At 42.1% G+C, this 13,986-nt stretch overlaps 1 protein-coding gene across 8 annotated transcripts in view; it reads left to right on the top strand.

The window, feature by feature from the left end:
• Nucleotides 1-13,986, top strand: part of VPS13B (vacuolar protein sorting 13 homolog B) — a 1,237,203-nt gene that overhangs the window by 960,021 nt on the left and 263,196 nt on the right. For all 8 annotated transcript variants that reach the window (XM_033933145.1, XM_033933154.1, XM_033933146.1 and 5 more), the window contains one exon: nucleotides 13,099-13,295. In XM_033933145.1, coding sequence (XP_033789036.1) covers nucleotides 13,099-13,295 — 197 coding nt within the window. The remainder of the gene's footprint in view (nucleotides 1-13,098; nucleotides 13,296-13,986) is intronic.

Genomic DNA, 13,986 nt, shown 5'->3' with positions numbered 1-13,986 from the left:
CCCTATATGTTCAGCTAATATACTTTCTGCAGCTCCTCTCAGTTGTACCTATCACCTTTTTAAAAGCAGGATATAAGAACATAAGAATTGCCTCTGCTGGGTCAGATCAGGGGTCCATCGTGCCCAGCAGTCCGCTCCCGCGGTGGCCCTCCAGGTCCTTGACCTGTAAGTTCCCTCCACCTGAATTGTTTATGCTCTAATCCTGAAGTACCATGTAAAGTACCCCTCTATCTATACCCTGTCGTCCCTTTCTCCTTCAAGAAGTCATCCAAGCCCTTTTTGAAACCCATTATTGTACTTTGTCCTATCACCTCTCCTGGAAGCGCACTCCAGGTGTCCACCACCCTCTGAGTGAAGAAGTACTTCCGAGCATTCGTTTTGAATCTGTCTCCTCTCAGTTTTTCTGAGTGCCCTCTTATGTTTGATGTCCCTGCTAGCCTGAAGAATCTGTCCCGCTCTACCTTTCATGATTTATAGGTCTCTATCATGTCCCCTCTAAGTCTCTGTTTTTCCAGGGTGAAGAGCCCCAGCCTCTCCAGCCTTTCAGTATAAGCAAGGTTTTCCATGCCCTTAATCATTTTTGTTGCTCTTCTCTGGACCCTCTCGAGCATCACCATATCCTTCTTAAGGTGCGGCGACCAGTATTGGACGCAGTACTCCAGATGCGGGCGCCCACCATCGCTCGATACAGTGGCAGGATAACTTCCCTTGTTCTGGTGGTAATGCCTTTTTTGATAATACCCAACATTTTGTTCGCCTTTTTTGAGGCCACTGCACATTGTACCGCTGGCTTCATCGTTGTGTCCACCAATACCCCCAAGTCTTTTTCAAGGTTGCCTTCCCCCAATACCCTCCCTCCCATCGTATAGCTGTACATCAGGTTCCCTTTCCCTATGTGCAAGACTTTACATTTCTCTACATTGAACCTCATCTGCCATCTATTTGCCCACTCACCCAGCTTGTTCAGGTCACTCTGTAGATCTTTGCATTCCTCAATAGTTCTGACCCTACTGGAGAGTTTTGTGTCGTCCGCAAATTTTATAACTTCGCACTTCGTCCCTGTTTCCAGGTCATTAATGAATATATTGAACAGCAATGGTCCCAGCACTGACCCCTGTGGGACACCACTCGTGACCCCTTTCCAGCCAGAGTAGTGTCCCTTTACTCCTACCCTCTGTTTCCTGTCTGCCAGCCAATTTTTGACCCTTCTGTGCACGTCTCCTTCCACCCCGTGGCTCCACAGCTTCTTTAGTAGGCGCTCGTGGGGTACCTTGTCAAAAGCTTTTTGGAAATCCAGATATACGATGTCTATAGGGTCACCTTTGTCCAGTTGTTTGCTTATCCCCTCAAAGAAATGCAGTAGGTTTGTTTGGCATGATCTTCCTTTACAGAAACCATGCTGGCTTGTTCTCAACAGATTATTTTTTTCTATGTGCTCATTGATACTTTCCTTGATCATTGATTCAGCCATCTTCCCCGGAACTGAGGTTAAGCTCACCAGTCTGTAGTTCCACGGGTCACCTCTTGATCCTTTTTTGAAAATAGGCGTTACATTTGCTAACCTCCAGTCCTCTGGGATTACCCCTGTTCTCAAGGATAGATTACAAATCTGTTGCAGTAACTCTGCTGTTTCGTCTCTGAGCTCTTTCAGTATTCTTGGGTGGATTCCATCTGGGCCCGGAGATTTGTCAGTTTTTAATCTATCTATCTGTTTGAGCACGTCTTCGAGGTTGACCTCCAAGTATGATAATTTTCCCTCTTGATCCCCCTTGAAGATTTTTTCCGGTTCAGGCACGTTGGATGTGTCTTCTCTTGTAAAGACCGACGAGAAGATAATCTCTACCCCAAAGATTTCCAAAGTCTTGTAATACCTCTATAGTAGGGGTGTCAAACTTAATCACATAAAGGACCAAAATTTAAAACACAGGCTAAGTCGCAGGCCAAATTTTTTTGTTAAGATACTTAGTCTTAGTAGAAGTATAGATCCTTTCTCACACTGAGACACCATTACAGCGATTAACCTGGTTATTTTCACCTCATAGATGTTACCATACTTAATCCCAACTTTATTCAAATAGTCATTCTAGGTATAGGCAGTGGAATATAATCTTATTAACAACACATAATGGTTAACCACAAAATTAAACTACACAAAGTATTCTATTTGCTTCTCAACATTCATTCCTACCAGAATATAGATAACCTATGCAGATACGGGACCATAAACTAAAAGTACTAATATGTACAAACAAAACCCTAAGATGCAAATCTCTGCATGCAGTACAGCCCCAGAGAAATAGAAGCAAATGCATTTCTTCTTGAACAGTGCAAAATATAGACAGCAGATGTAAAATCTCAAACCTGACGCAATTCAGTCACTAAATTGAAAATAAAATCATTTCCCCTACCTTTGTTGTCTGGCGATTTTGTTTTTCAAACCATCTATTCTCAGTCTCTGTCTGCACTTCTTTCTGTCTGTGCTCTTAACTGTATATCCAGGGCCACCTTATCCATTTGCTGTTTTTCTCTCCTTCACTTTCTGCCATACATCCATCTTTAGCATTAACTTTTAACATTCAACTTTCTTCCATTTTTCTGCTCAAAATCTATCTATTTTTCCATGTCTTCTCTTCCCATCTATCCATGTGTACCATCTCCTTTCTCTTTCTTCTCCCCTATTCCTATATATACATAAGAAGCTTTTCTTCTTATCTATTTCCTTCCCCTCCATCGTAGTGCACCATCTCATCCCTCTCCCATTGTCAGACAACTCTGTCTTCCCCCTTCCCCACTCATATGGTCTGGCATCAATCTCTTCTCCTTCCCATAGCCTGGAATCTCTCTCCTCTCCCATGGTCTGACATCTCTCTCTCCTTCCCTTCCTCTTCCCAAGGTCTAAAATCTCTCTCTTTCTCTCTTTTCCTTTTTGTGGTCTGGCATCTATCTCTCCCCCCTCCTTCCCTTCCATGGTCTGGAATATATCTCTTTCTCTCTCTCTCTCTCTCTTCTTCCCATCCCAGTGGTCTGATATCTCTCTCTTCCCTCTTTCCATCACCCTTCTCCAGAATTCTTTGAGTTATCTCTCCTTCCTCCCAGTGTAATATTTCTTCCTCCTTCCTCTAAACCACTATCATGTCCAACAATTCTCCCTCTTCCCCATGTATACCATATCTCTTTCTCGCCCACTCCACACACCTGTGTCCAAGAATTTTCTTTTTCTCTTCCCTCACCCACTGGCAGCATCTCTCTTTCCCTCCCTTCCTAGCCCCCAGCCCATGTAGCCTCTGTCCTACCTAACCCCGTCCCAGCCTGTGCAGCATCTGCCCTTCTTGCTTTCCCAACCCACTCCCCCCACAGCCCATGCAGCATGTACTTCCCTGATTCTCAACCCCAGGCATCCCCTCTCAGCTGGATCCTACGATACGACAGTCCCCAGTTCCCAAATCCCCACCTACCACCTCCCTGCTGCTGTAATTTAAAATCTTTGTGCAGCTGACACAAAGCCAGCCTCCCGTCATCGGTCTGCCCCGGAAGTGTTCTTTCTGCAGCACTTCCTCTTTCCCGTGGGTAGTACGCTGCAGATAGATCACTTCCGGGGCAGGCCGATAGTGGGAGGCTGGCTTCGCCTTGGCTGCCCAAATATTTTGAATCATACCAAAGTAAAACAGCATTTAAATTGTTATCAAATGTTCAATACAAAAATTGATTCCAGGCTGAGTCACTTCAATAGCAAGTTCATCCTCATCAGACTTGTTTTTTATAAATATTTTTGTGCTTTCAAAGTGCAATAAATAACTTCTACAAAATAATTTTTAAAAGAACTTTGTACTTAACTTCATGTATGCTGATTTCATGAGAAAAATGTTAACTCATCTTAAGGCGTCAGGTAGGGACCTGTCTGCTCTGACATGTTTTGCCCAAAGGCTTTATCAAGAAGATGTCCCCCCTTCAGTGTTGCTCCGCTTCTGTAAGCTTGGAGGGTCTTTACAACTTTCCGGAAGGTCATCTAAAAAATATCTTGCCCCCCCATCCCATTTTATCGTGTCAGTTGTTTTTTCTTCCATTTGTATGTTTGCTTTCCTGTATTGCCTCAGTGTTTGAATAAAGATCCCTTTGGAAACATCTTTCCTCTGTATTTGTGTTTCCTGATTACTTCACCAGCCTTTCTTAACTTTTCCTAATATTTTTGTCTGTCTTCCTCTTCCTGTGATCTTTTGTAGTATATGAAAGCTAACCTCTTTTTTCTGTCCTTATTTAAATATTTCTTCACATTTGTTATTAATTGAATGGCAGAATTTTGAATATTCTGTATTCTATAAATCTCCATGTTGTTTAGTCCTACCAAGAGAGAATTACAATAATCAATCTGTTATATAACCAATGAGTTGAATAATATGTTTACAGCAGAAGGGAAAATAATTGAACAAATTGATCTTATTAGGTATAGTTTGAAAAAGGTGCTTTAGGTAATCTAGGATACTTAAGGTTTAAAATTAAGTTGTGAATCAAGTATTATTCCTAAGAATTTTACTGAAGATACTTCAGGGACAGGAATGTTGTTTAAGTGAATTTGTACTGGTAATTTGAATATGCATTTTGGAGTTAATAGTATGGTTTTTGATTAATCTGGATTAAGTTTAAACTTGTGTTGTGTTAACCATCAACACCTTCTCTCACATCAGGCAGCATTATGGGGTAAAGACCTAGAACAATTGCTCTCGCCCACTACTTATGAGGAATTCAGGAAGCGCCTAAAAACATATCTGTTCCTGAAATATCTAGACAGTTGACCCGTACATCTCTTTCCCCTCAATAACGGTTCCCTTGACCTCTTAACCACTTTCTCTCACCTCCTTTAAGCTCAATCAATTTGTACTTTCTTTTAATCTTATGTAAACTGCATAGAAGTTCACGGTCCTGCGGTATATAAACTGTTATTATTATTATTAATGTGTATTAATTTATTATTTATGTCAAGAATTTCTGTGCTAGAACATGTATCTAGAGTATTAAGAATTTGATTATCATCAGCATAAACATATAAGAACATAAGATTTGCCGCTGCTGCGTCAGACCAGTGGTCCATCATGCCCAGCAATCCACTCACGCGGTGGCCCTTAGGTCAAAGACCAGTGCCCTAATTGAGTCTAGCCTTACCTGCTTATGTTCTGTTCCAGCAGGAACTTATACAACCTTTTCTTGAATCCCTGAAGGGTGCTTTCCCCTATAACAGCATCCGGAAGAGCGTTCCATATTTCTACCACTCTCTGGGTGAAGTAGAACTTCCTTACGTTTGTACGGAATCTGTTCCCTTTTAACTTTAGCGAATGCCCTCTGGTTCGCTTCACCTCGGAGAGGATGAACAATCTCTCTTTCTCTACTAAGTCTATTCCCTACTGTCTGCTTTATCTTCTCTCCCAGAGCCACAAAGTCACTTGAATAAAGAACATTTTTATGGAATTTTCTAGAGCCTAGCAGTCTATGGGGGCACAAATAGTGGGACCTCGGGGACTAGATAAACTGGGAAGAAAATACTGGGACAGGCAGAAGGTCCATCAAGCCCAGTATCCTGTTTCCAACAGTGGCCAACCCAGATCCCAAGTACCTAGCTAGATCCCAAGTAGTAAGAGTATAAAGAGTTAAGTGCCTACTAGTCTGCATCCAAAAACCTCTCAGCAACCTTTCTTCTAAAAGTAGGTTTACTCTTAGTCAATGAGATGCCACCCAGACTGCTTGCACTGGATTGGTGGCATGGAATGCTGCTAGTATTTGGGGTTTTGACAGGTACTTATGACTTGGATTGGCCTCCGTGAAGATGGGATACTGCGCTAGATGGACCATTGGTCTGATCCAGTAAGGCTATTATGTTCTTATGACTTTCGAACAGAGGTGGGCGCATCCCCAGAGAGGCACCACATCATAGTATGCAGTAGAGGGAAAATGACAACATCAGAATAAGAAAATAATTTGTTCATGCTTAGGAAGTTTTGCTTAAAATCCCAGCATGGATTTGGTATTAGACAGAGTACAGAATTTTATTGTATTCTGTCTCTCCTTCACTTAGGTGGCCTTGTTTGGAGATGATAAAAATACAAGCTTCCTCTCTTCTCTGTGTGTTTTTGTTGTACAGTAGTTGTTTTTGGAACAAAAATAATTTGACAACCAAATGGAAGCCCACTGTGTAAGACAGTCACCCTAAAGAAAGCTAAATTTGAGTCCTTTATTAGAGAGAGAGACACAAATATAGAAAGAAATAAAAACTCCCTGGTTTTTTGCACGTACAGAATCCATTACTGTATTCCAGCTGTGTGTGCATTCCTTGGAGTATTCCTGAGGCGCATTGTTAAAGACTTCATTTTTTAGGAAGTGGTGGGATTTGGAATGATTAAGTAGTTCATTATTCGTTGTTCGATTGAGCCAACTGTTTTTGCAACTTTGAAGAACTTGTTGTTTTTGTTTTTAGACATTGGAGTGTTCTGAAGTTCCTCAGTGCACTTCACCTCAAACATGTGCTGCACTTCACTTCTGAACCTTAAACTCCCACATTAAAATCTTTAGTTTGCCTCGGATGGTAAAATACATAGTCTATATTAATATTTAGCACAGTTTATTACGTTGGGAGTAATTCAGCCTAGATCTTGTTTATGTCCATGTCCATGCTCACTGCTTTATCTTTCAGTGAAGTGGTTTACTTTTTTTTCCATACAGAAACCATATTAGATTAAGTAGTAATACAGGGAGATTAGATGATTTTGGGAAACCTGCAACCCCCCCCCCCCCCCCCAATTTTGAGGTTTCTAGATACCACTGAGATTTTGATAATTAAACTTATTAATCATGATCAGTCTGACACCTCCCTTCCCAGAACAATTCTGTAAAAATTGGACATCATACTTCTAAATCTATTTTTATTGTATATTTAGACTGCATAGTTTGAGAAAGTAGCCAAGGGAACATGAGTTACTCTATTGGGTCAGATCAAAGGTCCATCCAGCCCAGTATACTGCTCCTAACAGTAACCAAGCCAGGTCAAAAGTACCTGTCAGAATCCCAAAACACAGTAAGATTCCATGTTACCTACCCCCCAGAAATAAGTAGTGGCTTTCCCCCCATCTATCTTAATAAAGGTTTATGCTTTTTTCCTCCAGGAATTTGTCCAAACCTTTAACTGCTTTTACCACATCCTTTAGCAAAGAGCTCTACAGCTTAACTATTGGGCCCATACTCAAAAGATTCATGGCAGAAGAAACTACCACAAATCCAGCACTGAAAAATCAACGCAGCAAATGCTCAAAGTGATGAGCTTTCAAATTCATTTTGTGCTAAAATCATGGTAGTAATTTGCTGCTCTTTATTCTGAGCATGCTAGTCCCTTCCCTGAGCCCGAGCAAACCCACTCAGGCCAGGCCCACAGCCTAAATACCACTGGCTTGGTGGTCTGGTGGTCTCACAACCTCCATCAACTGGCCCTGACCACCAGTCGGACTGGGTCCCTAACTATCACAGCTATGGTGGTCTAGTGATTCGAATCCCCTCTCTCATTGGCCTGACGGTTTCTCACGGCTCTGGTAATCCACATACCTTTGACGTAGGAGGCAGAGTGATGCCTACTCCCTCCTACCTCTGGGCCGCCCTTTCAAATAGCAGTGCCCTGCCTCTCTGCCCAGTGCATCCTGGGATGCACTAGGTGGGGCCAAAGGAAAAAACTCATATTTCCACATTTATTCATACTTGTATTCTGTGTTTTAATTTATTTTTGAGGAAGTTGTGAATCTAATCAATGTTCCACAGTTTCTCTTTATAGTTTATGTGTGAGGGAATAACAGGGGTATCATCACACTGGAATTATTTTTGATTAGTCTCAATAAAACACACACTCACTCACTCATAGAACTAGAGGTTTAAATGGAAGCAGTAGTCAGAACCATATAATCTATCTTCTCCCCATCCAAACCAGCTATTTAACGCTCCAGCCTCTCTTTCCTCATTGGAGTCCTCTAATTTAAAAGTGAGAGCACTATAGTTACTATTATATTAATAGATGATGAGTAATAATATGGATATAAATAGTTATAATTCTGGCTGCTAGATGCTGTTATACAAAGCATATGAATCCTGACAGTAGGTAAATATTCCATACTCGCGAATTGGTTGTCAGAGGATGAAATTTACTGACTGTGTTTGAGACTCAAATATGTGCTGCTTGCTTTACTCACATTTTTTGAAGTTTTGTAATTTGGCGTGCTAGATTTTTTTTTTGAGGTGGTTCCTACGAGGGCTACTATTGTGTTTCTCACTGCTGAGTGAACTGGTACATTTTGGACCTTGCTTAATGGTTGTTTATAAGTGGAGTTTTTTGCCATATGAAGTTGAACTGAGGCTTTTTCTCCATTTTTTTCTTTTCTCTTATGTATGTTAAATGAATGAGCGGGTCTTTGTATGAGTTCAGTGGGTAGACCTGGTAGTGTCTAGGTAGGTCCTTCCTATGGTTTCCAATAGGGCATAATTCATTAGTTTTAGGAGTTTTGTATGTCCTTCCTGAGATTTTTTTGGGGCAATGAAGGGTGCCCTCAGCTGGTTATTGTGGAGATTTACTATGTGGCAGATACCCTGTATGACATCATTTGAGTCCTTAGCAAGGTCTCGGTTTATTCTATATCTGTCTGCAGAATGCTCTGGATTAGGCAAAGGATGGGAGATTTGGCTTCTAAAGCCACCTTAAGCAGACTTCCCTTTAAGGGACATGCTATTTGGAAAGGGTCTGGATGATCTGATGTCCAGTGTGTGGATCATTGGCTGAAGATGCTTCCAGACATTAGACCTTGGAGTTCTAGAAGTTCCAATCAGAATAATTTTTGTGGCTCTAGATGATTCTGCCAGTACTTCGGAGGATCCTCTGCCCAGAGGGCATGGCAGGTGTCCTGTCAGAGGTTTGACATCCCCAGGCATATGCAGTCCACCAGTCCACATTCTGTCCCAGCCTCCAAGAATTCCCAATGGCGCCAAAATGGTAGCCAGCCTCCTTCAGATAGGAGGCAGGCTACAAGAATTCTGGGAGGAATGGGCACGGATCAGCTCAGACAGATGGCTTCTGAACATCATTCAGGAAGAATACCAACTCAACTTCAGCTTCCCTTTCAGGGATTGCTTTGTAGACTTAACGGCTGGATAGCCAGAAAAGACAGCCAGGGTCTGAGCCACAGTCTTCAGGTTCTTAGCCATTTGGGTCATAGAACTCATTCTTGCTACATAATCAGGCTTGGGCAAATTCTCCATATACTTTGCCTTGAAAGTTCTGCGGCTCCACATGGAAACAGAATGCTCAGTCACTGCAGTGGTCACACCAGGAGAATTTCTGACCTCCTTGGATTTGACAGAGGCTTACATCCACATTCTGATTTATCCAGAGCACAGAAAATTCTTAAGATTCCATGTTCTGGGGGGACACTCCCAGTTTTCTGCCTTGTCCTTATAGCTGGCAACACACCTTCACCAAATTTATGGTGGTGATAGCAACCCATCTCAAAAAGCAGGGAATTCAGGAACACCTCCTACTTGGATAATTGGCTGGAACAGTACTGTAGCTGCTAAAGGATCTGGGTTGGATTGACAACTTCTGCAAGAGTCACTTAGAGCCATTTCAGAAATCGGAGTACCTGGGAGTATACTTCAACACTGCGGAGGGCCGTGTCCTTCTTCCAGAACCATAAAAATAAAAACTGACAAAGCAGATTGCAGATTTCATGGCAATGCCTGCTCTACCATAGCACTACCTACAGATTAGCATGACACTACCTACAGATTATGGCCTCCATGACAGCGACCATAGAAGTGGTTCCATGGGCAAGGGAGCACTTGTGTCCTCTCCAACATGTTTTGTTGCCTCTATGGTCTCCTTAGAAGGAGTCACTCCAAAAACCTCTTTAGAAACTCAATGGAATTTAAGTTGGTGGCTGAGAGCAGAGTCCCTGGAAAAAGGAATTCCGCTCCAGATCTCCTCTAGGGTTATCTTGGCGACAAATGCCAGTCTCTACGGCTAGGGGAAGGCACTACCTAGAGTGCCTAGTCCAAGGCCGTTGGACCAAATCAAAGAGGATGTAGACCATAAACTGTTTGGAGTTGCGGGCCATTCACCTTGCATTGCTGACGCTAGAGAAATCTCTGGCGGGCAAAGCAGTCCATCTGTGTATTCTCAGACAATGACATGAATATGGCTTATGTCAATGAACAAGGAGGCACCAAGAGAACTCCTCTGAATCGGGAGGCCTAGCTACTGTTTCAGTGGGAAGAGCACCATCTATAGGCACATGTAGTGGGAGTAGAAAATGTACAAGCCGACTATCTCAGCAGGAAGACTTTACACCTGTGAAAATGGTCACTGTCCCAAAGGGCATTCAAGTTTCAAGTTTATTAGGTTTTTATATACCACCTATCAAGATTATCTAAGTGGTTTTTACCATCAGGTACTCACGCATTTTCCCTATCTGTCCCGGTGGGCTCACAATCTATCTAACGTGCCTGGGGCTATGGAGGACTGAGTGACTTGCCCAGGGTCACAAGGAGCAGCGTGGGGTTTGAACCCACAACCCCAGGGTGCTGAGGCTGTAGTTCTAACCACTGCGCCACCCATTCCTCACGTTCAACTGCATACCTCTTCACCTAAACTCCTATCCTTGACCAATAGACTACAAAGAAATGTATATTGGTACCAGAACCAGTATGTGTCACATATGGATAACTTGTATCAAAAACTATAACTTTCTGTTTGTCAAATTAGGATATAAGTTGTACTGAAAACCTTGCACCGTAAGGACAACTATAGCAAATTGTAACTAGTAAACTGTATATTATGCATATTAATATTAGACCCTAGTATATATCAAGTTAGGATAAAAACTTGTATCATAAACTTGTACAGAAATTATGTATGTTAAACCTATAACCCATTCTGAGCTCCTGGGAGACAAAGGGATAGAAAGAAATAAAATAAATTAAATAAATAAATAATGAGATGCTGGGGGCACTTAGTGATTGACCTCATGGCAACGGCAGACAACAACAAAGCAGACTGATTTTTCAACAGAAGAGTTATGATAGGAAGCAAAGACCTAGATGCCCTGGTCCAGCCATGCCAGCGCAGGACCTGCTGAACGTGTTTACCCCATGGCCCATGATAGGCCAAGTCATTTGTTGGATAGCGAGCCATCAAGACAGGTAATCCTGGTGACTCCAGATTGGCCATGTTGACCATTATAGGAAGACCTGGTGCACCTACAAAAGGACAAATGTCTCAGGCTACTGGTGCATGTGGATCTCCTGTCTGAGTCTAGTTCCCTTATAGAATCAACAATGCTTTGTTCTTCAGTGCAAGGCCTTAGTGCGGAAAGGCTATTCGGAGATGGTTATTACTACCCTCCTCAGAGCAAAGAGACCATCAACCATCGCAGCACACGTTAAGGCCTGAAGATTGTTTCAACGGTGGTGCATGAAGAATCAGGTGGATCCCACATGCATGCCGATGTCGGTAGTTTTGGGCCTTTCTACAGGCCAGTCTGGTAAAGGGTCTAGTAGTAGGGTCCCTTAAAGTGCAGGTAATGGATCTCTTGTGCTTTAGAGCCTGTCTGGAAAGGGGATCCTTGGCTTCGCATCTGGGTAGATTCTTGAGTAGGGAGCTCAGATTGAGACCCCTGATAAGGCAACCATTTCCCTCATGGTATTTAAACATTATGCTGAAGGGCATCAGCAAAGTGCCTTTCGAGCCTTGCAGGAAGTATCTCTTCTGAATTTAACAGTGAAAATTGTATTTTTGGTAGCCATTGTCTCCACGAGAAGAATCTCGGCGATACAGGAATTGTCTTGCAGAGATCCATTTCTCAGAATTATAGAAATGGGAATAGTGCTTTGAACCATGTCCCATTTTTACTCAAGGTGGTATCAAAGTTTCATATTAATCAAGAGGTCAGACTACCTGCTTTTCAGTCCACGGGTCCCCCCAGAAGAGAGATGAAGTGTTGAAAGTACAATATGTGAGGAGATCTCTTTTTCTATGACTAGAAAAGACAAATGATTTTCTCCTTTCAGATCATTTCTTTGTTTTAACAATTGCAGCCCAGCGAGGCAAGCCAACATCAAAGATGACCATTATCAGATGGATTTGTATGGCTATTTCTTCAATGTACTGTACATTGGCTGTGGGAAAAGGCCTCCAGTCTCTGTGCAAGCGCTCTCGACCGGAAGAGTAGCATCTTTGTGGGCAGTGATGCAGGCAATTTCTCCTGAAAAAATTTGTAGGGCAGCTACGTGGTCCTCTTTTCACACATTTACAAAGCTTTATAGAGTGGATGTAGCAGTGAGAGGGGATGCAGAATTTGGGTTGTCGATGTTATGGACAGACTCATCTGTCCAGCTCTAGAATCAGGAGACTGTTTTGGTATGTCATCTACTCGTATGCTTTGTGTAACAGAAGGGAAGATCAGGTACTTACCTCAATAATCTTCTTTCTGTTAACCCAGCATACAAGTCCTGACAACCTGTCCTATCAATCTGGGAGTCGCCTGCGTATGTCCATACTGAAAATTTTATGCCGTCAGTAAAAGAAAAAAAGAAAACCATGAGGTAGAGTGAAGAGTGAATGCTTCAATGGGAAAAACACTCCGAGCTTTTAGTGAATGGTTTTGGTTCATTCGCCCTAAGTTTTTTAAGATGTTATTTAACCTTGTTTAATATTTCTTACAGAGCAGAACAGAACTGTGTTTGTGGGGAGACTCCCCATAGGCCCTCCTTCTTGTTTTCTGTGTTGTAGTGCTGTTCGATTGCTTTGATACTAACTGGAGGGGATTCCACAGCACTGGAGAAGGAAGCAGAGCTGAAGAATGTAAATTTCATCCTCCTGCAACCAACTTGCGAGCATGGGATATTCACCTGCTGTCAGGACTCGTATGCTGTTTTAACGGAAAGATTATCGAGATAAGTACCTAATCTTTTTTGTTGTTGTTGTTTTAAGTAAATTATTATATTCTAACCTTTATAAACTAGGGTTACGTAATTGCAAATTTTATTGTCAGGAGGTAATAATTATGTTCTTTGATAATTTCAAAGGTTCCTTGCAGCCTGGAATACTGGGATGAACTCCAAAAATCCTTTGTTGCCTTCCGAGAATTTAGCCTGTCTGAAAGCAAAGTTTGTGAACTGCAGCTGCCCAGTGTCAACCTTGTCAATGATCAGAAGGAGCTTGTGGCATCAGACCTTTGGAGAATTGTCTTGAATGGAAGTCAGAGTAGTTCTGATGATCAGAGGTAACTAAAATTGAAATTAAAGTAATTGAAAAGCAAAATTTTACTAGTATTCATTTTTGGTTACTTAATTTGTACAGTACCAGCCTTAGTTTGTTTTATGCCATTCATTTTCTAATTAAAGATTATCTGTGTTCATCCCACCCTTTTTGAGTTCTGTCACTCTTTTCATCTCCATCACCTCCCTTGGGAGGGTATTCCAAGTATCTACCACCCTATCTGTAAAAAAGTATTTCATAACATTGTTCCTAAGTCTGCCACCCTGCAACCTCATTTCATGCCCTCTAGTTTTACCATTTTCCTTCCTCTGGAAAAGATTTGCTTCTATATTAATACCCTTCAAGTATTCTGTATTATATCTCCCTGTCCCTCCTTTCTTCTAGAGTATACATATTCAGGTCTTCCAATCTCTTCTTGTATGTCTATTGACGCAAGCCCCATATCATTTTTATCACTTTTCTCTGCACTACTTCAAGTCTTTTTACATCTTTAGCCAGATAAGGCCTCAAACTGAACACATTACTTCAAGTGAAGCCTCATCAAAGACCTGTACAGGGGCATCTGTACAGAGACATCAGCAGTCCCTCCTTTCTTCTGCTGGTTATGCCTCTTTCTGTACAGCTCAACATCATTCTGGCTACAGCCACTGCCTTGTCACACTGTTTCATCACCTTCAGATCCTCAGACACTATAA

The sequence above is a fragment of the Geotrypetes seraphini genome, chromosome 2 (genome assembly GCF_902459505.1).
Source record: "Geotrypetes seraphini chromosome 2, aGeoSer1.1, whole genome shotgun sequence".
In the NCBI taxonomy this organism is placed as follows: domain Eukaryota; kingdom Metazoa; phylum Chordata; class Amphibia; order Gymnophiona; family Dermophiidae; genus Geotrypetes; species Geotrypetes seraphini.
This window is presented reverse-complemented; position numbering and strand designations above follow the sequence as displayed.